The 26,376-nt window shown below is 47.1% G+C and overlaps 1 protein-coding gene across 1 annotated transcript in view; it reads right to left on the bottom strand.

Moving 5' to 3' along the window:
- Window positions 1–26,376, bottom strand: part of LOC132390224 (zinc finger protein 850-like) — an 86,152-nt gene that overhangs the window by 51,178 nt on the left and 8,598 nt on the right. Inside the window, exon 4 of the mRNA XM_059962830.1 lies at window positions 18,259–20,196. Within this exon, the coding sequence (XP_059818813.1) occupies window positions 18,259–19,785 (1,527 nt within the window). The 5' untranslated portion in view covers window positions 19,786–20,196. The remainder of the gene's footprint in view (window positions 1–18,258; window positions 20,197–26,376) is intronic.

Genomic DNA, 26,376 nt, shown 5'->3' on the forward strand with positions numbered 1-26,376 from the left:
CAGTGGTGTGGTGCAGCTGAGTCCCCAAAAGGCTGGCCATAGCTGACCACAGGCTGGAGGTGAACTGGGCGCCCCTGTCGGAGGTAATGTGGGCTGGTATACCAAAGCGGGATATCCAGGTGGCGAGCAGGGCTCGGGCGCAAGATTCGGAGGTGGTGTCGGTGAGCGGGACCGCCTCTGGCCATCTTGTGAACCGGTCCACGATAGTCAGGAGGTAACGCGCTCCGCGCGACACTGGCAGGGGGCCCACGATATCCACATGAATGTGGTCGAAACGCCGGTGGGCGGGATGGAACTGCTGCGGTGGGGCTTTGGTGTGCCGCTGAACCTTGGCCGTCTGGCAGTGCATGCACGTTCTGGCCCATTCACTGACCTGTTTGCGGAGACCGTGCCAAACGAACCTGCTGGAAACCAGCCGGACAGTTGTCCGGATGGAGGGATGCGCCAAGTTATGAATGGAGTCGAAAACACGTCGCCGCCAGGCTGCGGGGACGACCGGACGGGGCTGGCCGGTGGCGACGTCACAGAGTAGGGTCCTCTCACCTGGGCCCACGGGGAAGTCCTGGAGCTGCAAACCAGAGACTGCAGTCCTGTAACTCGGAATCTCCTCATCTACCTGCTGTGCCTCTGCCAGTGCCTCAAAGTCTACCCCTTGGGAAAGGGCATGAACGGTAGGGCGAGAGAGCGCATCCGCCACGACATTGTCCTTACCCGAGACGTGCCGGACATCCGTTGTGTATTCAGAGATGTAGGACAGGTGGCGTTGCTGGCGGGATGACCAGGGGTCGGATGCTTTCGTAAACGCAAAGGTAAGCGGTTTGTGGTCCGTGAACGCGGTGAAGGGCCGACCTTCTAGGAAGTACCTGAAATGCCGGATTGCCAGGTAGAGCGCCAACAGTTCCCGGTCAAAAGCACTGTACTTGAGCTCGGGTGGCCGCAGGTGTTTGCTGAAAAACGCCAGGGGTTGCCAGCGACCTGCGATGAGCTGCTCCAGCACCCCACCGACTGCCGTGTTTGATGCGTCCACTGTGAGGGCGGTAGGGGTGTCCATTCTGGGATGTACTAGCATTGCGGCGTCAGCCAAAGCTTCCTTCGTTTGAACGAAAGCGGCGGCGGACTCCTCGTCCCAGGTAATGTTCTTGCTCGGACCCGACATCAGGGCGAACAGGGGGCGCATGATCCGGGCAGCTGAAGGGAGGAAGCGGCGGTAGAAATTGACCATACCTACGAATTCCTGAAGGCCTTTGATCGTGGTGGGTCGGGGGAAGTGGCGGACCGCATCTACCTTAGCGGGCAGAGGGGTTGCCCCGTCTTTAGTAATCCTGTGGCCCAGGAATTCAATGGTATCAAGTCCGAACTGGCATTTGGCAGGGTTGATTGTAAGACCGTACTCACTCAGTCGGGCGCAGAGTTGACGGAGGTGGGACAGATGCTCCTGACGACTGCCGCTGGCTATGAGGATGTCATCCAAATAGATGAACGCGAAGTCCAGGTCCCGTCCCACCGCGTCCATTAACCGCTGGAACGTCTGTGCGGCATTCTTCAGGCCGAACGGCATGCGGAGGAACTCGAAGAGGCCAAACGGGGTGATGAGAGCCTTTTTGGGGACGTCGTCAGGATGCATCGGGATTTGATGGTACCCTCGGACAAGGTCGACCTTGGAGAAGATCCGGGCGCCGTGCAGGTTTGCCGCAAAGTCCTGAATGTGCGGCACAGGGTAGCGGTCCGGTGTGGTAGCCTCGTTCAGCCTGCGGTAGTCGCCGCACGGTCTCCAGCCCCCCGTCGCTTTGGGCACCATGTGCAGGGGGGAAGCCCAGGGGCTGTCGGACCGCCGGATGATCCCCAATTCCTCCATTCTCTGGAACTCCTCCTTCGCCAGTCGGAGCTTGTCCGGGGGAAGCCGCCGAGCACGGGCATGGAGGGGTGGTCCCTGTGTCGGGATGTGGTGCTGTACGCCGTGCCTGGGCATGGCTGCTGTGAACTGCGGTGCCAGAACCGATGGGAACTCCGCCAGGACCCTGGTGAAATCGTTGTCGGACAGCGTGATGGAGCCGAGGTGAGGGGCTGGCAACTGGGCCGCGCCCAGGGAGAACGTCTGAAAGGTCTCGGCGTGTACCAGTCTCTTCCTGGGCAGGTCAACCAGCAGGCTGTGAGCTCTCAAAAAATCCGCACCCAGAAGCGGTTGGGCTACGGCGGCCAGTGTGAAGTCCCACGTGAACTGGCTGGGGCCGAACAGTAGCTGCACCTGACGGGTGCCATAGGTCCTTACTGTGCTGCCATTCACGGCCCTCAGGGGGGGACCCGGTGCCCTGCTGCGGGTGTCGTAACTCGTCGGAGGTAAAACGCTGATCTCAGCCCCAGTATCGACCAAAAACCGGCGTCCCGACCTTCTATCCCACACATACAGGAGGCTATCCCGATGGCCAGCCGCCGTAGCCATCAGCGGCGGCTGGCCCTGGCGTTTCCCGGGAACTTGCAGGGCGGGCGGCAACGGCAGGCTTCTGCGCCCCACCGCTGGTGGTAGAAGCACCAGTGGTCATTGGGCCGGGGGTTAGTGGGCTCTGCGGCCGGGCCTGGACTGGTTTGCTGCCGGGAGCGTGGCTGGGAGATCTGTGCGATGGACGCCCCGCTCACCTTTTTGGCGTTCCACAGCAAGTCCGCCCGGGCTGCCACCTTCCGGGGGTCACTGAAATCCGCGTCGGACAGCAGCAGGCGTATGTCCTCGGGCAGCTGCTCCAGGAATGCCTGCTCAAACATGAGGCCTGTGTGTCCCTCGGCCAGAGACAACATCTCATTCATTAAAGCCGATGGAGGTCTGTCGCCCAAGCCATCCAGGTGCAGTAAACGGGCAGCCCGCTCGCGCCGTGAGAGTCCGAAAGTCCTGAGGAGCAGGGCTTTGAATTCCGTGTACTTGCCGTCTGCCGGGGGCGACTGTACGAACTCCGCGACCTGGGCAGCTGTGTCCTGGTCGAGGGAGCCCACCACGTAGTAGTAGCGGGTGTCTTCTGAGGTGATCCGGCGAACGTGGAATTGGGCTTCGGCTTGCTGGAACCATAGGTCCGGGCGCTGTGTCCAGAAACCCGGCAGTTTCAACGAAACCGCATGAACAGAGGCGGCGTCGGTCATTTCTGGTCCAAAAATCGTTTGGACCGTCGGGGTCACCAATTGTAGCGGTGTGCTACAAACAGCGCTAAAATTACGACACGGAGTCGGTAACTGCAGTCGAAGGAAAAACTTTATTCGAAAACTTCAGCCTCACTTTTAAGCCTCTGTCAACCGGCCCCCCATGGCGAAGAGGCTCCAAAGCTCTGTGCTCGCAAACCCCCGTAGGCTATCTAATTGTGAGTCGGTTCGGATACGCTAGGAAATGAGGCGCTACAACCCAACCATTTCAGGGATGAGTCTGTTGAAACTTCATTGCACACTCTATAACAAATACTCTCTAACCACTTGGTTAATCATCTGTGCAAAAAATGTTCATCTTCAGCAGCCCTGTGTTGCCCCAAACACTCACCTCCTACCCCCGTCATTGGCCCCACTTGCAGGTCAACAGTCTGCTGGTGTTTCTCCCCCCCCCCCCCCCCTAATGTGAATCCCTCTGTTCGCCACCACTGTGGGCTCAGATATTTCCAGAGATTTCCACCGGGACAAACATATTGCCCGCCCCCTCTCACACTATCTTTTTCCATTCAATAAAATCTCTCCTCTCCCTCCCCAGGGAACTGGCATCAAACCGATGGGCCGAGTGGTTTCCTCCTACCTCTCGGCGACACATCAGACTCCGGCTGCAGCAGACGCTTCACAAACACCGCAACTTCTCTTGGAGGGAAATGGAAATAAATCAAAAAACGGACATTTACTCCGGTGTGATGTGGAGTTTGAGGCCGGAGGGGAGGCTAACTCAGCGGGGGTAACACCCTCTGGACTTGTCCACCTCTGCGACTGGTGGTAACAAGTGATTGACATCGCTTTGCACCAGAGGGAATAGCGCAGCCCCCGAATCCTCTGTTGACAGCTGTGGGGGACGGCTGGTCACGTGACTATTAGCCCAGCTATTAAACTGATAAAGCCCGAGCTCACCAGCGCATGGATGACGTAAGACACTGTGCACGTAAGGGCAGATCCCGGTGTGTGAAGCCCATGCGTGACGTCAGCCACGAGGGGGGTCTGTGTGACATCACCTGTGGGGAAGCGCTCGTATTAAAATGCACCTCAATGTGCGTTTCTTATGATTTCAGAGGGACAAGAACATTAATCACGGGTTTCATTACTGAATCCAGTGTTGTGAGATGTTAAAGTTCCCTGTTATGTGTCCGGCTAGGCCGTGTTGTTTGGGGGCTATTGATCGATTAATTATCTATTTGATTGGGCATATTCCTTTTGATTTATTTGTGTGTGGAAATCAGCAGCAGTGGATATTGATAAATTTCTGTAGGTTGGATGACTGACTGAATCCCTTTCCACGTACTTCCTCATCCAGGTCATCCACTCTTGGTCTTCCTGGAATCATTCTTTGAAACTTCTCCAGACCCACTCCAATACGAACACATCTTTTGCTCAGATAATAAATCGTAAGTACAGGTCGGAATCTGCTCACAATACACCAACAGTGATCTGCCCAATGCGTTATAAAGCTATAGTATCGCATCCTTGCTCTTATATTGCTAACATTGCAGTTGTCATCCTTAATCAACTCAATCTACAAGCAAATCTTTAGGGCCTCTTGCTCAAGGACTTACAAGCACTTATGCACCTTTAATTTTTTCAAGCTTCTCCCATTTATTTTTTTTCTACGCCCAATTACTTCTACCAAATGTACATGACTTGCATACACTGTATTTCAACTGCTACTTTGCTGGTATTCTCCAGACCTATCGAAGTCCTTCTGCAGACTCCCGCTTTGCTCTAAACTACATGTCCCGTACCTATCTTTGTATCAACAGCAATGTTCGTCGCCAAGGTATCAATTCCGTCATCCATATCATTCAGATTTAACATGAAACGATGCGGTCTCAATACTGACCCCTACAGAACAGCATGAGTTACCGACAGCAAAACAGAATTGCCCACATTATTCTGACTCTTTCTCCCTTGTCAGTACAAGTTTCTTTCCTGTAATTCCATGAGCTGTGATCCTGTTAAGCAGCCTCACGTGCAGCACCTTAGAAACATAGAAAACCTGCGGCACGCTACAGGCCCTTTGGCTCACAAAGCGATGCCGAACATGTCCTTGCTCTAGAAATGCCAAGGGTTACCGACAGTTCTCTGTTTCTCTAAGCTCCGTGTACCTATCCAGGAGTCTCTTAAAAGACCCTATCGTGTCCGCCTCTACCACGATTGCCGGCCGCCCATTCCAAACACTTACCACTCTCTGTGTAAAAAACTTACCCCTGACATCTCCTCCGTACCTACTTCCAAGCATCTTCAAACCATGCCCTCTCGTGCTAGCACTTTCAGCCCTGGGAAAAAGCCTCTAACTATCCACACGATCAATGTCTCTCATTTTCATGAACACCTTTATCAGGACACCTCTTATCCTCCATCACTCCAAGGAGAAAAGACTGAGTTCACTCAACCTATCCCTATCCAAACAACATCCTCGTAAATCTCTTCAGCACCCTTTCTATGGCTTCCACATCCTTCCTGTAGTTTGGCGACCAGGGCTGAGCACAGTACTCCAAGTGGGGCCTGACCAAAGTCCTATATAGCTGCAACATTACATCTCGGCTTTTAAATTCAAGCCTGCGGATGATTAAGGCCAACGCACAGTATGGCTTCTTAACCACAGAGTCAACCTACATAGCAGCTTTGAGTGTCCTGTGGACTCCGTCCCCAAGATCCCTCTGTTCCTCCACACTGCCAAGATGCTTACCATTAATACTATATGCTATCATATTTGACCGAAGCAAATGAACCACATCACACTTCTTTGGGTTGAACTCCATTTGCCGCTTCTCAGCCCAGGTTTGCAGACTATCAATATCCCCCTGCAACCTAACCCAACCTTTTTGTCATCAGCAAATTTACTAACCCGTAACTCCACTTCCTCATCCAGGTCATTTATTAAAGTCACGAAGGGTAGGGGTCCCAGAACCGATCCCTGAGGCAGACCACTGGTCACCGACCTCCATGCAGAATATGACCAGTATACAACCACTCTTTGTCTTCTGTGAGCAAGCCAGTTCTGGATGCACAAAGCAATGTGCCCTTGGATCCCATGCTTCCTTACTTTCTCAATAAGCCTTGCATGGGGTACCTTGTTGAAGATCATCTGAAAATCCAAGCAAACAACATACACTGCCTCTGCTTTATCTATCTTTCCTGTTATTTCTGCAAAGTATTCCAAGAGATTTGTCAGTCAAGATTTCCTTGAAGGAATCCGGCTGACTTGGGCCTACTTCATCATGTTTCCCCAATTACAGTACCCAAAAAACACACTCTTAGTACACTCTAACATCTTCCTGACCACTAAGGTCAGACTAACTGTCCAATAATTTTTTTCTTAAATTGTGGAGTGACATTTGCAAATTTCTGGTCCACCAGAACCGTTCCAAAATCTAGTGATTTGTGATAGATCATTACTCATCACTTGAAGAGAAAACTAAGGGGGAACTTCTTCATTCCGAGGGGGGAGAGTGTGGACCGAGCTGCTGAGCAAGTGGCAGGGACGATTGTAATCTTTAAGAGAAGTTTGCTTAGGTCACTGGATGAGAAGCATATGGAGGGCGATGGTCCAGGTGGAAGTTGTTGGAACTCGGAAGATTAATGCTTTAGCACGGACTAGACTGGCCGAATGGCATTTTCCTGTGTTGTAGTGTTTTATGACTCTAATGCCTTCACAATCTCTTCAGCTTCCTCTTTCTGAACTCTGCGGTGTCTTATCTACCTTCAGGCCTTTCAGCTTCAACAACACCTTCTCTCCTTGGTAAAAGCATGTATCCTCACTTCTGCCCCAGGTACTGCTGAATGTTTGGCATTTATGTAATAAATTTAATGACACAACTGTAGTGGGTGACTTCACTCTGCAGGAGGATTGGGAAAGTCAGATTGGCGTGAGATCGCAAAAGAGGGGATGTATTGAATGCTAACGAAATGGCTTTTTAGAGCAGCTGATGGTTGAGCCTACTCGGGGAACTGCTATCTTACATTGGGTGTTGTGTAATAACCCAGATCTTATTAGGCAGGTTAATGTAAAGGAACCATTAGAAGGCAGTGATCATAATATGATTGAAGTCCTACTGCAATTTGTGTGGGAGAAGCACAGGTCACATGTGTAGTATCGCAATGGAATGAAAGTGAATTACAGAGGCATGAGAGAGGTGATTCCCCAGGTGGATTGGAGGATGCTGGTGGAGATGACGTCAGAGCAGAAATGGCTGACGTTTCTGGGAATAGTTCATAATGTGCAGGATAGATATGTCCCACAGACGTAGTTCTCAAACAGCGGGGTTGGGCTATCGTGGCCGACAAAGGAAGTTAAGGACTGTATAAAAGCATATAAGGTAGTAAAAGTGAGTAGTAGGTTGGATAACTGGGTAGCTTTTAACATCCAACGACAGGCAAATTTAAAATAAAAGCTATAAGGCGAAAGGTGAAATATGACAGCAAACTATACAATAATATCAACCAGTTATAAAATATACGAAGTGGAGGCGAGAGTTGATATTGGACCACTGGAAAATGATGCTCATGGGGTACAAATGGGGAAGAGATGGTAGACTAACTTGATAGGTACTTTGCATCCGTCTTGTCCGTGGAAGACACCACCAGTGTGCCAGAGATCCATGAGTGTCAGGGAACAGGAGTGAGTGCCATTGCTATTACAAAGGAAAATGTTTGAGGCAAACACAGGTTCTTGAAGTGGATAAGTCATCTGGACCAGATGGACTACATCCCAGAGTCCTGAGAGAGGTTGCTGGAGAGATAACAGATGCATTGGTCATGACACGTCAAGAATCACTTGATTCTGGCATGGTCCCGGAGGACAGGAAGATTGCAAATGTCAATCCACTCTTTGGGAAGGGAGGAAGGCAAAGTAAAGCAAATTATAGTCCAGTTAGCCTAATCTCAGTGGCTGGGAAAGTGTGGAGTCATGATAACAGTTGAGGTTTTGGTGTACTAGGAGACTAATGATATAATGTCAAAGCCAGCTTGGTTCTATACAGGGAAATCTTGCCTGACAGGTCTGTTACAGATCTTCGAGGAAGTCATAAGCAGGATGGACAAACGAGAGACAGTGCATGTCATTTACTTGTGTAAAGAGGGTTTCTTCTTTTTGTTAACTAGCAGGAATGCTAATTTACTGATAACGCGAATGGTATTCCTTTGTAAACCAAATGGGGATTAATGTTCTTTCTTCTGAGTCTGTAAGCTTTTGTTGACGGGCTTTTGGGGAGATCGGCGCGAGGGGGTCGAGAGAGAGGACGCAATGCTCTAAGCTGGGCGAGGATCGGACCCCAAAGGGGGGTCCGAGGCCGGGAGATTCTCCGAGGAGGGGGGGGATGAAGCTAGATGTGCTTGGTTGACCACTCGGAGGGTCCTGAGCTGTTTGGAGAGTCGAGGAGTTCGGAGGGGAGCGAATGGTGGCCAGAAGACTTCAGTAATTGAGCTCCAACGGTTGTGCACGAAGTGGTTTGGACTTTGATAAGTTTGGCGCCTTTTCTTTAATTTTCTCGTCATATATACTGTATCGTTATTAATCACTTAGTTATAGTAACCTTTATAAATTGTACTCATTTAATCGCATATGGTGTCTGTTTTTGGGCGAGGCGGGGACATCACACAGCATCCACACCAGCTGATTACCCAGTTTGGCGGGGCCGAAGGCTGCTCCCCCTAGACGAGAACGAGCTGAGCGAGCCTGAGGCGACCCAGGGGGTTACATTGTGGGGGCTCGTCCGGGATCTGTCAAGGGGATCAGTTGTTCCGTTGATTCGAGAGGTGTCGGGAAACTTAGAGGAGGCCCAGTGGGGGAACGGCTTGGGGTCTCTGGGGGAGCACGTTCCCAGCAATGTACCAAGGAACTCCCGAAAGGAACAGACCCTATTCCTGAAGGCTTAGAGGGGCCATGCGCACAGGTGTTGTTACGGATGGATGGAAGTCAAGTTAAAGCCATCCTCGGCACCGGGGCGCCGGTGAAGTTGCTGTACAGTTTGTTTCATAACCGTTATTGGAAGCATTTACCCTTGACAACATTGAGGATACTGGAGATTCGGGGTACCAGTGCCGGTGATTATCCAGACGACGGTTGTTGGTCAGTGAAAATGGAGTTCTTAGAGGCAAATGTGGAGGAGACTGAGGTTCATGAATCGTTAATGCTGATGTGTCCGGACCCTGTTGAGACGGGCAGCGTTTCTGTTCTAGCGAGAACCAGTATCCTGCTGGTGAGCTTGGGGGCCTGCCCGGAGGAGGCGGGTGAGCGTTGTTTGGAGGCATTGTCGATGCACCCAGAGTTTCGAGCTGCTTGTGCGGACGTGTGTAGCAGCATTGGGCTGATAACGAATTCAAACAAGAGCCAGTGGTGGTACGGCCTGGGGGAAGTATCTGATGGTGAGACCCTCTTCGTGGACGCTGCGAAATACCACAAGGGAGGGGAGATGACTGCTGAAGACACCTCGGAGAGAGAGAGGTTGCGGCGACTGGTCCCTACAGCCGTGGAAGATGTAGGCAACGTGTGTATGGATTATATTGCGATGAAGAGGCGCACTGTCAGTGACCAGAATATGGCCCTGAGGGCCAGAGAGGCGATGGCCTGTCTGAGTGGTGTGAAGTGGTTTAAGGTGCTGGATCTGAGGAGTGGATGTTGCCAGATCCAGATGAGTGGGGCCAACAAGGAGAAGGCGGCCGTTATAAATTCCCTAGGAGTCTTCGGGTCCGAAAAGATGCCACAGGGCATATCTGGAGCCCTTGCAACCTTCCTGCGGGGCAGGTGGAAGACCATAGGGGATGTGGAGGCGTTTGGAGTTTTGGTGTATGTGGATGATCTATTGGTATTTGGATTTGCCTCAGGAGAATATGAAGTGAGGTCGTTGCAGGAGCAGCTGAGAACTACCGAGTTAAAGTGTTTTCGGGACACGTGCCAGGGCTGGCGAAGGTCGCAGCTCGTGAGAGACTGTCTCTACGGAATCAAGTTTGAAATGAAGACGGAGAGACTGGAGAAAGTGATCTGGAACCATTCGGAAGACTTACAAGTTGGAGAGAATGAAGAAAGTTGTCTGACTGAGGGTAATAGCAAACTGAGAACCCGGAGAGGGGAGTTTGCGGAGGTGAAGAAATTACAGACGAATCTCAGAAGAGAGAAGCGGAAGCTTGAAGGGAACCTGAAGATGACCATCGACAGTTCAAATGAAGTGCAAAACCTGAAAGTTGATCTGGAAGAAGTCATGAGGAAGAAAAAGCTGGAGAGAAGTGCAGTGAATACTGAACAGGAGGCTGAAGAGACTGCGGGAGCAGTGCAGACCACGTGTTTCCATTTGGAGAAGATCAAACAGCAGCTACCGATCACAGGAATGAGGAAGAATACAGATTCGATGGATGATGTGCTGGATGTGTGGTACATGCTGCCTTTTGCTGACTTTCCCTCGATTGAGGAAGAGACCTTTGGCCCTTCTCCCATTGAGTCAGGTGTAGCGGGGAGGGTTAGCTGTGTGCAGTGTGGGGCATGAGTGAGAGGTTGAGAGAGGAGTTGGTAGTGGGCCCAAGGTATCCCCAGTTGTGTCCGAGCCTGAAGGGTTTAGGTGAGGGGGTACGGAGGTCTCAGAAGGGTTAGGGAACTCCCAGATAGTTGGCCTAAGTAGCGCCTGAAAAACAGGGCGTGAGGGTTACTGTGTGGGGAGAAGATGTCACTGTTTGTGCTTGGGTTACGGTGCGTTGGCAGGAAAGGTGGCGAGTTATTTAGTAGTCATGAGGACATGACTTTTATTTGGTGGAGGGAGAGTGTAAAGAGGGTTTCTTCTTTTTGTTAACTAGCAGGAATGCTAATTTACTGATAACGCGAATGGTATTCCTTTGTAAACCAAATGGGGATTAATGTTCTTTCTTCTGAGTCTGTAAGCTTTTGTTGACGGGCTTTTGGGGAGATCGGTGCGAGAGGGTCGAGAGAGAGGACGCAATGCTCTAAGCTGGGCGAGGATCGGACCCCAAAGGGGGGTCCGAGGCCGGGAGATTCTCCGAGGAGTGGGGGGGGGATGAAGCTAGATGTGCTTGGTTGACCACTCGGAGGGTCCTGAGCTGTTTGGAGAGTCGAGGAGTTCGGAGGGGAGCGAATGGTGGCCAGAAGACTTCAGTAATTGAGCTCCAACGGTTGTGCACGAAGTGGTTTGGACTTTGATAAGTTTGGCGCCTTTTCTTTAATTTTCTCTTCATATATACTGTATCGTTATTAATCACTTAGTTATAGTAACCTTTATAAATTGTACTCATTTAATCGCATATGGTGTACTGTCTGTTTTTGGGCGAGGCGGGGACATCACACAGCATCCACACCAGCTGATTACCCAGTTTGGCGGGGCCGAAGGCTGCTCCCCCTAGACGAGAACGAGCTGAGCGAGCCTGAGGCGACCCAGGGGGTTACACTTGGATTTTCAGAAAGCTTCTGATAAGGTGTCACACATGAAACTGCTTAACAGGATAAAAGTCAGAAGTAATACTGGCATGGATAGAGGATTGGCTGACAGCCAAGAGGCAGCGAGTGGGAATAAAAGGGGCCTTTTCTGGTTGGCCAGCAGTGACTTGTGCTCTTCAGGGGTCAGTATTCGGACCGCTACTTTTCACATTGTTTGTCAATGACTTGGATAATGGAACTAATGGCTTTGTGACAAGGTTTGTGGATGATACAAAGGTAGGTGGAGGCGATGGTAGTGCTGACGAAGCAATGCGATTGCAGCAGGACACAGACAAATTTGAAGAACGATCAAGAAAGTGGCAGATGGAATACAATATTGGGAAAAGTACGGTAGTGCATTTCGGCAAAAGGAACAATAGTGAACTGTTATGTGATTGGGGAGAAGGTTCAAGCCACAGAAGTACAGAAGGAAACGTGATGATGATGATGATGATGATGATGATGATGATGATGATGATGATGATGATGATGATGATGATGATGATGATGATGACGACGTCCTCGACTCAGGACTGACTCAGGGCAGCGTCGGGCATTTTCGTGCCTTACAAGGCGCGAATCGGAAGGTTGTGTGGGGCGCTACTCCTCACACAGACATTTCACAGTATCTTTATTTTATGAGGTCGAATTGCGAGCTCAACACTCAACCCGGCACGGATGGAAAGCGTACAAGGGAGAGGCCCGACTGTATTCGAACCCGGGGACCTCCGTTACGGAGTCCGGCGCTGACGTCACTACGCCACCAGGACCTTGGGCAAGGCTCCCAGAAGATAAACTTTCGGGTTGAGTCTGTGGTAAAGAAGGCAAATAGAACGCTGGCTTTATTTAAAGTGAAGTAGAATATATTAGCAAGGAGATAATGCTGATTCTTTACAAGACACTCCTCAGGCCGCACGTCAGAACATAAGAAATGGGAGCAGGAGTCGGCCATTGGCCCACTGAGTATGCCCCGCCATGCAATAAGATCATGGCTGATCCGTCAGGAAACTCAGGTCCATCTACCTGCCTTTTCCCTATAACCCTTCATTACCTTATTCTGCAAAAACCTATCTAACCGTATCTTAAATATACTTCGTGAGGAAACCTCAACTGCTTCCCTGGACAGAGAAGTCCACAGATTCACCATTCTGTGGGAAAAACAGTTTCCCCTCATCTCCGCCCTAAATCCTCTCTCCGGAGTCTTGAGGCAATGTCCCCGAGTTCTAGTCTCATCTACCAATGGAAACAACTTTCCTACTATCTTATCTATCCCTTTCAAAATTCTGGGTATTTCTATAAGATTCCCTTTCATTCTTCTGAACCCCAGAGAGAAAAGTCCCAGGTGACTCAATCTCTCCTCATAGGTTAACCCCCTCATCCCTGGAATCAAACTGGTTCAGCTTCTCTGTATTGCCTCCAAAGCCAGTACTGTATATCCTTCCTCGTGTACGGAGACCAGAACTGCACACAATACTCCAGGTGCGGCCTCACCAGTACCCTGTATAGTGGCAGCATTACCTCCCTGCTCTTGAATTCAATCCCTCTACCAATGAAGGCTAACAGTCCGTTAGTTCGATTATGTGGGACTTCTATCTTAGAAAATGTGCGTTGTCATTGGAGAGAGTCCAGAGGATCTTCAAGAAGACGATTTCGGAAAAGAAGGGGTTTAGCATGAGAAGCGTTTCCCAGCTTTGGGCCTGTACTCCTGCACTGACTTATGTTTAGTAAATGTGGGTGGAGGATGTTCAGAAGCTGCAGAAGGCTGTAAATCTCGTCACCTCCATCTTGGGTACTAGACTACAAAGTATCCAGGACATCTTCAGGAAGCGGTATCACAGAAAGGCAGCGTCCATTATAAAGGACCTTCAGCACCCAGGACATGCCCTTTCCTCACTGTTACCATCAGGTAGGAGATACAGAAGCCTGAAGGCGCACACTCAGTGATTCAGGAAAAGCTTCTTCCCCTCTGCCATCCGATTCCTGAATGGACTTTGAAAGCTTTGGACACTCTTCAATATACAGTATTTCTGTTTTTACACATTTTAATAATCTATTCATCACACATAATTGATTTACTTGTTGATTATTGTTTTAATTGATTTATTATTATTATTATTATTATTATTATTATTATTATTATTATTATTATTATTATTATTATTATTATTATTATTATTATTATTATCTATGTCAGAATATGAATTGCATTGAACTGCTGTTTGATTATTGTTTTAATTAGTTTATTATTATTATCTATGTCAGAATATGTATTGCATTGAACTGCTGCTGCTGTCAACAAATTTCACGCGAAATGCCGGTGGTAATAAACCTCATCCTGAATCTTGAATCTCACTGAAACCCACCGAATGTGGAAAGGTCCAGATAGGGTGGATGAGGAGAGGACTTTTCCTATGGTGGGGTTAGCCATAACAGAGGGCACAGCCTGAAAACGGAGGAGCAACCTTTTAGAGCAGTTAAGGAGGATTTTATTTAGTCAGAGAGCAGCGAATCTGTGGAATTCTGTGACACAGATGGCGGTGGGGGCCAACTCTGTGTGTACATTTCAGGCAAAAGCTAATAGTTTATGGATCAGTCGAGGCATTACAGGATATGCCGAGGAGACAGGTGCATGGGGTTGAGTGAGAACCGGGATCAGCCATGATAGAACGGCGGAGCAGACTCGATAGGGCTGAATGGCCTAATTCTGCTCCTATGTCTTATAGTATTATACTGCAAGTGTCTTACACAGTGAAGATTGACACAAAATACTTATTACATTCGGCCGTGATTTCTTTGCTCTATTACTAACACGCCAGCATCATCTTCCAGTGGTACAATATCAACTCTTCCCTCTCTTTTACTCTTTATATATCTGAACAACTTTTGATATCTGATATTATTGGCTCACTTACCTTAATTTTTCATCATGTCTCTCCTGTGTGTGTGAGTGTGAGTGTGTTTTTTTTTGTTGTCTCCTGTTGGTTATGTAAAAGATTTCCAATCCTCTCACTTCCCACTGTTTTCTTGCTATATTACGTGACCCTGCTTTTGCTTTTATCAAAAACAGGAGAAAATCTGTGGATGCTGGAAATCCAAGCAACACATACACAAAATACTGGAGGAACCTGGGAGGCCAGGCAGCATATATGGGAAATAGTAAACAGTCGACGTTTCGGGCCGAGTCCATTCATCAGGACTGGAAACAAAGAAGATGAGACGTCAGAGGAAGCAGTGTGGGGGTTGGAGGGGTGGAAGACGTGGTAGGTGATGGGTGAAACTGGGAGACGGGGAGCAGTGAAGGAAAAATCTTCTTTGGATTTTATTTCCTTAACGATTCTCAAAAGATCATTGCTAATGCCTGCACATCACTTCAGCCACCTCTTTCCGATCTCAGGGGTGTACACCATCTGGTCCAGGTGACCTATTTACCTTCAGACCATCTCTGTTTCCCAAAGAACCTTCTCCCGTGTAACGTAACTTTACACATTCTGACCACTGACATCTGGGACTTTCATATTCCTGCTTGTCTTCGAGAGATAAGAGTGATGTACAAGACTTATTCAGTTCATCTGCCATCACCTTGCACCCCCACCCCATTACTACCTCTCCAGCATCATTTTTCAGTGGTCCGATATCCACTTCAGCCTCTCTTTTACAATATATGTACCTGAAGAAAAATTTGGTATCCTCTTTAATATTGCAGGCTAGCTCATCTATGTATTCCATCTTTTCCTTCTTAATTATTTTAGTTGCATTCTGTTTGTTTTTAAAAGCTTCCCAATTCTCTAACTTCCTAATAATTTTTGCTCTGAGCCCTCTCCTTGGTTGTTACGTTCTCTTTGGTTTCTCTTTATCAGCCACGGTTTTGACACTTTACCTTTAGAATACTACTTGCTCTTTGTGATGTGTATATACCCTGTGCCTCCCGAATTGCTTCCAGAAATTCCAGCCATTGCTGTTCTGTTTTCATCCCTGCCTGTGTTCTTTTCAAATCAATTTTGACCAATTCTTCTCTCTTGCTCTCTTTTAAAATCTTTTTATTAATTTTAAACAAACATAAATGAAAGATGAATACAAAGTGTTTGAGAGTACATAATTAATAGTTTAAATAGACATTCAGATATATAATAATAAAAATAGATAACCTCCCAAACTCATAACATTGATGAACAAAGAAATAAAAAGAAAAAAAGACAAGAAAAACACTAACCAACATGGGCCGTTGAATAATGTTAAGTACATATACAGTAGTGCGAATAACTCCGAACCTCCATCCAAATAATTAAGGATAATATAAGTAAGATTTAGGAAAAGACAATTCAACTCATATGAAAATGTTTCATCACTTCCATGGAAATACGTCTTTATGTCATCATAGACGCACCTTCTGAATTCTTCAATTAAAACCAACTCTTTGAAGCTGTTAAAATCATCATTTACATGTTCAGATGTGCACCAGCGGTCAAAACACACAAATTTCTCATAAGCAAATTCCGTATGTCTGGTTCATAGATTTCTTCAAATTTCTAAACTTTTGCCTGTCTGCTTCTGGGACCAACTCGTAAGGTTTGAGCACAGCCTGTTTCACTATGTCATAATGTGTGCTGCGTGACCATGTGGTTAAGGTGTTGAACTAGCGATCTGAAAGTCATGAGTTCGAGCCTCAGCCGAGGCAGCTTGTGTGTCCTTGAGCAAAGCACTGAACCACACACAGCTCCTGCACATTTATAGCCCAGTGGCGATGACTGGGGCAGCATAAATAAGTAAATAATCAGCTGCTTCAGCTACTGTCGAAGCAGAATAGGCTTGCTAAGCCTTCCCCTTAATTACACTTTGTAAGAGAATTTTCTGTCTGTTTTTCTGCCTCTCCAGCCTGAAACTGCCTCTGCCTTTCCGGAGCCTCCATCTTAAATTTTTCTAACTTCTACTGGAGCTCAAGCTCACTAGGTTTACTTTCAGGAAACACCTCCAACTCCTCCACTTTAAACACACCCTCAGACACATAATGTTCAGCTATTATCCTCTGCATCAGTGCCCTCCTCATTGTCAATTTCACCTTAGCAAGTATTAACGTTCTAGCAATACTCAACAACTCAATCCTTCTGGTGTCCTCTAATGCCCGAGAGATTCACACTTCCAGATATCTATCAACATCCATTGCTGCTGATTTTCCACACACAAATAAATCAAAAGGGATTTCCCCAATGAAATCAATATTAAATCAATCCTTAAATTTGTTCATATCCCAGATGCAGGCCCCATTTTGTTACAAACCGTAACACTTTAGAAACGAACCAGCAGCAACAGACTACTCCCAGTGGCCACACATATTAATTCCATGTCCCATTCCCATTCTGATATGTCTATCCATGGCCTCCTTTACTGTCAAAATTAATCCAAACTCAGGTTGGAGGAACAACACTTTATATACTGGCTGGGTAGCCTCCAACCTGATGGGATGAACATTGACTTCTAGCTTCCATTAATGCCCCTCTTCCCCTTCTTACCCCATCACTGACATATTTAATTGTTTGCCTGTTTTCCATGTCTCTCTGGTGCTTCCCCCCACCTTTCTTTCTCCCGAGGCCTCCTGTCCGATGATCCTTTCCCATCTCCAGCTCTGTATCACGTTCGCCAATCACCTTTCCAGTTCTTAGCTTCATCCCACCACCTCCGGTCTCCTATCATTTCGCATTTCACCCTCCCCCCACTACTTTCAAATCTTTTAATATCTTTCCTTTCAGTTAGTCCTGACGAAGGGTCTCAGCCTGAAACATCGACAGTTCTTCTCCTTATAGATACTGCCTGGCCTGCTGGGTTCCACCAGCATTTTGTGTGTGTTGTTTGAATTTCCAGCATCTGCAGATTTCCTCGTGAGTGTTATGTGTATAAATGTGTATAAATATAACTCCCAAACTATTGAGCTCGGGGGAAACAAGGCATGGAGTCTTGAGATGGAAAAGTATGAAAGTTCAGTTCAACCACAGAATAGGTGATGAGAGAGAGATATTTGTAATCCAGGATAAATGTTGAGAGAAGGCAATTATGTCGTATTCCACAGGTTCCATGGTGGTAAAATGAGACCAACAGTCGCTGTAGATTTTATCTGTCATCTTTCCAAATCCACATACTAATTATCACCCGAAGTGACTTATCATAAGGGGTATCATCTTCAAATGAATTACCAAACCACAGCTAGGCAAGGGTTAGCACATCAGTGGTCTCCACAGGATATCACAAATCAGATCCACTCCTACGGATCAAATGAGGTGACAACCACATATTTGAGTACGGTGAATCGATAATTAGCCCACCCTTGTGGGCAAAGGAAAGTTCCAAACAGTGACCCTTGGCCACTACTTCCCTGGTTTCGATTCTTCCATTTTTCCTCCTTCATCTCCATCTGAATCTGAGTGTTTGTGTCCTCGGTTAAAACTAAACAAGCTGCGAGCGACGTAAACAAGCTGCTTCAGACACATTTGCCTTCTTAATCTCTCTCTCTCTCTTAAAATGACAGTCCACAGCAAACAAAACCTAGGGATTCATAACAATGGCCACTGCCCATTGTGAGCTGACAGGTGTGCCAGTAGGTGGGATGACTGAGTGAATCCTTTCCCACATTCTCAGCAGGTGAACCGCCTCTCTCTAGTGTGAACTTGCTGGTGTGCCAGCAGGGTAGATGACTGAGTGAATCCCCTCCCACAGATTGAGCAGGTGAACGGCCTCTCCCCAGTGTGAACTCGCTGATGTGCCAGTAGGGTAGATGACTGAGTGAATCCTTTCCCACAGACTGAGCAGGTGAACGGCTTTTCCCCAGTGTGAACTCGCTGATGACTCTGTAGGGTGAATGAACGAGTGAATCCCTTCCCACAGACTGAGCAGGTGAAAGGCCTCTCCCCAGTGTGAACTCGCTGATGTGCCAGTAGGGTAGATGACTGAGTGAATCCTTTCCCACAGACTGAGCAGGTGAACGGCCTCTCCCCAGTGTGAACTCGCTGATGTACCAGTAGGGTAGATGACTGAGTGAATCCTTTCCCACAGACTGAGCAGGTGAACGGCCTCTCCCCAGTGTGAACTCGCTGATGATTCCATAGGTTGGATAAATGAGTGAAGCTCTTCCCACAGACTAAGCAGGTGAATGGCTTCTGCCCAGTGTGAACTCGCTGGTGTCTCTGTAGGTTACCTAACTGGTTGAATCCCTTCTCACAGACTGAGCAGGTGAACGGCTTCTCCCCAGTGTGAACTCGCTGGTGACTCCGTAAGTCAGATGACCGAGTGAATCTCTTCCCACATTCTGAGCAGGTGAATGGCCTCTCCCCAGTGTGAACTCGCTGATGACTCTGTAGGGTGGATGACCGAGTGAATCCTTTCCCACATTCTGAGCAGGTGAATGGCTTCTCCCCAGTGTGAACTTGCTGATGTCTCTGTAGGCTGAATAAATTAGTGAATCTCTGCCCACAGACTGAGCAGTTGAATGGCCTCTCCCCAGTGTGAACTTGCTGATGGTTCCATAAGTTGGATAAATGAGTGAAGCTCTTCCCACATTCTGAGCAGGTGAACGGCTTCTCCCCAGTGTGAATTCGCTGATGGACCAGTAGGGTAGATGACTGAGTGAATCCTTTCCCACAGACTGAGCAGTTGAATGGCTTCTCCCCAGAGTGATCTCGCTGATGTCTCTGTAGGTGAGATGACTGGGTGAATCCTTTCCCACAGACTGAGCAGGTGAATGGCTTCTCCCCAGTGTGAACTCGCTGATGTACCAGTAGGGTAGATAACCGAGTGAATCCCTTCCCACATTCTGAGCAGGTGAATGGCTTCTCCCCAGTGTGAACTCGCTGATGTGTCTGTAGGCTGAATAAATTAGTGAATCTCTGCCCACAGACTGAGCAGGTTAACAGTTTCTCCCCAGTGTGAACTCGCTGATGTCTCAGTAGGCTAGATAAATTAGTGAATCTCTTCCCACAGACTGAGCAGGTGAACGGCTTCTCCCCAGTGTGAACTTGCTGATGTTCCAGTAGGTGGGATGACTGAGTGAATCCTTTCCCACAGACTGAGCAGGTGAACGGCCTCTCCCCAGTATGAACTCGCTGATGTCTCCATAGGTTGGATGACTGAGTGAATCCCTTTCCACAGACTGAACAGGTGAATGGCTTCTCCCCAGTGTGAACTCGCTGGTGAGCCATTAGGTCAGATGACTGAGTGAATCCTTTCCCAGAATTTCAGCAGATGACCAGCCTCTGCCCGGTGTGGTGTGAACTGATTGGTGTGTTCACAGGTGAGAAGACTGTCTGAACCCCTTCTCACACACAGAACAGATGAATGGCCTTGCCCAGTGTGAACTTGCTGATGTACACTCAATTGTGATAACTGAGTGAATCCATTCCCACTGTCTGAGCAGGTGAACGGTCTTTCTCCTGTGTAAATTACAGGCGTGCCAGTTGGTCTAATGCCCGAGAGAATCCCTCCCCACAGTCTGAACAGGAAGGATGGTCAATTGGTTCCCTTGCTCCACTTTTTAAACATCTAGACAGAGACATCAAAACTGTTGTGCCGTGCTTGAGCTTCCTGGAGACTAATTCCTTCTCATTTTTAACCTGTAAAAAGATTTACAAAATCCATCAGTGGGTTTAGGACAACATTTCAGATGAGATCACTTGAGTTGTCAAGGTTTGATCTGGTATCACACTGTTACAGTGAGGTTCTACCCAAGCTGGACAGAGAAATTATTTCCTGACTGGGCAGAGTGCTGGTATCTGGAATGACCATCAATTCTCTGATGCTCTTCCTGTCTCTATAAGAATGGGGCATTTCTGCCGTCTCCAATCTGTGCCTTGGCTCAGTTTACTCTCTCCATTGGTATTATTCCCTGTTCCTGCTGAGCAGCATGGGTTCTTCGCCCCACAGTAACTGAAACACTCTCACACAAATAGTCTTTCTTGACGTGTATTGGAGTATTATATATTGGAGTATAAATTTTGCTGGACCAAAACTATGCAGTCAGCTTTGACTTGCTATTTGCTATGCATGTACTGAGAATGAAATCTTAGGAATGTAGAAGACAAAGGTGTCTTAATGAGGGGTAGCTGAGAGATGTAGATTAGTTTGGTCAAGCTTTGAAGCTTGCTATTTTGCTATGCATGAACCCAATTTAGTAGAATGAAACCTTAGGAATGTAAAAGACAAAGGTGTGGTAATGAGGGGTAGCTAAAAATGTAGATTAGAACATGATTAGTGTAAAAGACAATGGTGTGTTAATGAGGGGTAGCTGAGAGATGAATTGGTCAATCTATCAATTGGTAGAAACAATGGTGGCAAGATGTACGTGTAGTACGTGTGATACGCAACTATAGATCGATTACATATGCTAATACAACTGGACAAGTACTATAAAAAATGCTGTGTCCGAGGATCGGTGGGCAATCAGCGACTAGCTCAATGACTGTCTCAGCTTTGATTTGCAAATTAAAGTTTCTTCTTGAAGAATCTTCTGCGTCTCTTGGTCATTTGTGAGGCACGAAAAACCACAACATGAACAGGACCAGAAAGAACAGGACCAGAAAGAGACCCGTGGAAAGGAAACGGCAGATTGGGGATGCTTCCCAGTCCTCCGGGACCCCACAAGGCTAACAGAATTAAGGGTGCACCCAAACAAATGGTAAGCGCTTTCTGCGACAATTTGGACTAAGAATTCTGTTGGTTTTGGGGAGGTCTTGGAGTCTCTGAAGTGTGGAACCACTGCCGAAGGAATCTGCCAGAAATGGGATTTAACAGAGGAGGCTCAAAGGATTGATCAAGAACACTGCAGTGAGGGTAAGTACAAATAATTTAAAAAGACGTTAAGAAAAAGTCCACGTGGTGTTGATAAATCACTGTGGGTACCGCTTCGTACGAAACGAAGGGCTGAACGGGCAGGGAAAGGAAATTAGTTTTTATTAAGATGGTAGGGTTCTCCGGGAAAACACAGTTGACACAGTGCACGGCTCCAGTGCGGTTGAGAATGGGAAATAAAGAAATTGTTTTGCCGGTGCTAGTATTTAAAGGAACTCCGATTAATTTGTTAGGCAGAGATGCCTTATTGAAATTGGAATTAAAATTTGAATGGGCTGAAATTACCAGAAATGGGCTGAATGTGGAAAGAGCAGTGGCTCAATTGATAGTGCAAGAAGACAAGAAGGCTAATGTCTTTTGGATAGGAGACATCGCAGATCAGATTCAGGAAATCTGGGAAAAATGGAAAAAGGGCGTGCAGGCTATATTACCCAGGGCTGTCACGTCCAAATCTGAGCTACATTGTACAGTGATTTTTGACGAGACTCAGAACAGGGAGTTAGAGGAGAGATGGCACCTGGAGGCATGTACCCAACAGCACCTGGAAGGGGAGGTTGTGATAATTGGAAAGCAAGGGGCAGCTTTACAAGTTAAGTGGAACACCTTTTTAGAAAAATGGTACAGGATACCGGAGGCTGTGCCCCACATAACGTTGTTGGTAAACAAGGGATATCAGTCTAAAGACTTAGGACCCTTAGTTAAGAGTGCTGAAACCGTAACAGTGTGGAGGAAAATCATGCCCGAGGTATCAGAAGACAACAATTGCAGTAAAATAATTGTAAGTGTAGATATGGTAGGGACAGTGAGAGAGGTCGAAATAACTCCCCAACCACACCTGCCCTTGCTGGGAAAGGAAAGAGGCCAGCAGAAAGATAAAAGGTTAGATGAGCTGCCGTCTATTCTGTGGTCACAGCCTGACAAGGACATAGGGAACAGCTCGTCCGGTGGAAATAAGGCTGAAAAAAGGAGCAATTCCACACAGGAGACCACAATACCCACTAAGACCAGAAGCAGAAGAGGAAATAGCATCGACAGTGCAGGGATTGCTTGAAATAGGGGTGCTTAAAAGAACAAACAGTCCATGTAATACCCCGTTGCTGCCGGTCTTAAAAGCAGATAAATCTAAGTGGAGATTGGTGCATGATTTGCGAGCGGTAAATGATGTGGTAGAGGACTGGCCAGCGGTAGTCCCCAACCTACACACGCTTTTGTCTAATGTCCTACCAGAAGCAAGTTACTTTTCAGTGATTGATTTGTGTTTGGCTTTCTTCAGCATTCCTCTAGCCGACCAGTGTCAGTATCTGTTTGCATTTACTTACAGAGGTGCTCAGTATACCTATACCAGAATGCTGCAAGGATTTAAACATTCACCACACATTTTTAATCAGGTGTTGAAGGCAGACCTAGAGGTCATGCCATTGGAAAGTACATTGGTACAGTATGTGGATGACCTGTTGATTTGCTCCCACAGTAAGGAACAGTGTGAGCAGGACACTATAACTCTGTTAGAGAAGCTAGCGCATGGAGGACATAAAGTATCTAAAAAGAAACTGCAATTTTGCACGCAGCAAGTGGAGTACCTAGGCAGGGTAATATCCAAGGGAGTGAAGGCAATAGCACTAGATCAGATTGAGGCAATAACTAAGGCCCCCAAACCCGAGACTGTAGGGCAGATGATGACGATTTTGGGAATGGCAGGGTACAGCTCAGATTGGATAGGAGAATAGGCTGAGATTGTGGCACCTTTGGAAAAGATAATGAAAGAAGCAGGACATACAAATTTGAAGAATGGCTTACAGAGGAATGGAGAGGCGGAGATAGCTTTCAATACTATTCAGCAGGAATTGCAGTCAGCACCAGCATTAGCTTTGCCTGACTACGAGACGGTTTTTCATTTGTATGTATCCAACCGACAGGAGGGTTATGTCACAGCGGTTTTAACACAAGAGACAGGCACAGGAAAAGCAAAACAGCCGATAGCAGACTACAGTACGAGACTAGATGAGGTGGCTCAGGGGTATCCACCCTGTTATCAGGGATTGGCGGTGCTGTACTATGCATATGAAAAGGCGTCACCTGTCACCCTGGGCTATCCTGTGACTCTGTCCACACACCACAAAGTAGCAGAATTGTTGGAAAGAGGGAAATTTGTGCTAACGCCAGCCAGGATAGCAGCGGATCAGATGCTATTGACATTTCCTGACATATCAATACAGAGATGCACTACCAGTAATATAGCCGATTTTGGCCCTTTGGACTATGAAGGAGAACCCCATGATTGTGTAGGGAAGACGTTGGCATTTGCCAAATTGAGTGCAGATTGACGGTCAGAACCTCTAGAGGATGCAGATAAAAAGGTTCTGTTCGTAGATGGCTCTTGTTATAGGGATTATGATGGAAATCATGCAGGGTTCTCAGTAGTACAGCAGGATCAGTCGAGGTATAAGATTATTAGGATGGAGTCCTGTCTCCAACCGTGTTCCGCCCAACTAGCGGAAATCAAAGCCCTGACAGCTGCGTGTGAAATGATGGAAGGTGAGAAAGTAGACATCTATACTGATTCTGCATATGCTCATGGAGTTTGCCATTTGTTCGGGGCAGTGCGGAAGCAGAGAGGTTTTAAAAAAAGTAGCGGAGATCACATACAACATTGTCAGCAAATTCTAGACTTAATAAAAGCTATAATGAAACCTAAAGCATTGGCTATAGTAAAATGCCAGGCACATAAAAAGGGAAATGATGTAATTACAAAGGGAAATCAAGCTGCGGATGAGGCAGCCAGAAAAGTGTCTGGATATACATCAGCTGTCATTGCCTCCCAGGTAAGCCTAACTCCAGAACCTGAGGTAGAGGACCTAATTGAAATACAAGGTAAGGCAACTTTGGCAGAACAGACAATGTGGATAAAAAGGGGGGCCAAGCAGAACCCAGAAGGCTTGTGGAGCACGGAAGACGGTTTGTTGGTAGTGCCCACCCCTCTACTGACGATTCTGATTTCAGAAGCGCATGGGATTGACCATTGTGCATGGGGGGATAAAGAAAATAAAGGATAGTTTTTGGTCACCTTATTTACAGGCTTCAGCAGACTTTGTCTTGTCACAGTGCGAGGTATGTGCACAGAATAATGTTCGGATGGGAATTACAACCCCAATAGGTCACATTCCTGTACCTGAGGGACCATTTAAACATCTAGTGATTGATTACATAGATATGATAAAGACAGTGAGAGGGAAAAGATACATGCTGGTATTAATCGATCGATTTAGCAGATGGGAGGAGGTGGTACCTTCAAGAGATCAAGGGGCAAAGACAGTGGTAACATTTCTGACAAATGAAGTGATCCCAAGGTTTGAAATACCTACAGAAGTTAGCTCAGACAATGGTTCAGCTTTTATCCAGAAAGTGGTCAAATTGGTACTACAGGCACTGAGGATAAAGCAAAGATTTGGATATGTATACCACCCTCAGTTGCAGGGCATGGTAGAGAGAATTAATGGAACCCTGAAAGCCAAACTAAATAAAATTTGTGCAGACACTAAACTTAATTGGGTTGATGCTTTACCGTTAGCATTGATGAGTTACCGCATGCAAACTAATCGAATGACATGCCTGACACTGCATGAGATTGCTGCAGGCTGGGAAGCTATCATACCTGTGATAGGGGTAAGCAAAAATGTTGAATGGATAAACTATATATACTATAATCAGCAGAGATTCATCAACTACACTGATGATGCACTGGAGGCCTTAGGGCAACAGCTAGATGCAACTAGCAGGATGGCGTGGCAAAACAGACAGGTACTGGATTGGCTTTTGGCAGAAAAAGGGGGTGTGTGTGTAATGTTTGGAGAACAATGCTGCACTTTCATACCGAACAATACTAGCCCAGAAGGGTCTTTCACCAGAGCAATGAATAAACTAAAGAATCTGCGGTTGGAGGTCAAACAGAATGCAGGATTTGGACATCAGTTCTTTGGTTGGTTGGAAAGTAGACTCGGAGCATGGGGAGCATGGGGAGCATGGCTGACTAAAATTGCAATAACTGTCAGTATTATATTGTTGAGCTGTGCGCTTGTGCTGTGCTGTTTTCTTCCTTGTCTCAAATCTCTTGTAGTGCGTGCTGCAGCCAAACAATTTCCGATGCTCGTGGCAAATACTGAAGCAAGCTTAGTGGAGAAAGAAACACCGAAAATGTATCGTTACAGCCTACAACACCTGCAGGATGAGCAAGAGCAAAACGACAGTGGGGGAGTAGATTGTAAGGGCTTCTGTGTCTTTTTCCCTGTCTCAGGTACAGAGGGACAGGTTTTTGGCTCAGCGGCCCAGGGTAGCAGGGAGAGGATACTTTGAGGTCTTGGCGCAGAAAATTATAGTTTACCCGAGATTTGGGAGTAAATGCTTGAGTTTATTGAGGCTTTTGCGTGCGGACTCTTAGTCTTCTTTCTCTGTGGGTCAAAGGGGAAATATATTGGAGTATTGGAGTATAAAAATATTATGGAATATAAAACTTGTATATTTTGCTGTGTACCTAGTCAGTTTGCTATGCACGTACTCAATTTAGTAAAATGAAGTCTTAGGAATGTAGAAGACAACGGTGTGTTAATGAGAGGTAGCTAAAGAAATGTAGATTAGAGCATTGCTCAGTTCTGAGTTTATTATTTGCTGTGCATGTACTCAATTTGGTAGGAGACTGAAGTCTTAGGAATGTAGAAGACAATGGTGTGTTAATGAGAGGTAGCTAAGAGATGTAGATTAGAACATGATTAAGCCAATTGATAGGAACAATAGGGACATGATGTACGTGTAGTAAGTGTAATACGCAACTATAAATCGATTACATATGCTAATACAACTGGACAAATACTATAAAAAATGCTGTGTCCAGAGATCGGTGGGCAATCAGCGACTAGCTCAATGACTGTCTCAGCTTTGATTTGCAAATTAAC

Source organism: Hypanus sabinus, unplaced genomic scaffold (assembly GCF_030144855.1).
Source record: "Hypanus sabinus isolate sHypSab1 unplaced genomic scaffold, sHypSab1.hap1 scaffold_806, whole genome shotgun sequence".
NCBI classification, from domain to species: domain Eukaryota; kingdom Metazoa; phylum Chordata; class Chondrichthyes; order Myliobatiformes; family Dasyatidae; genus Hypanus; species Hypanus sabinus.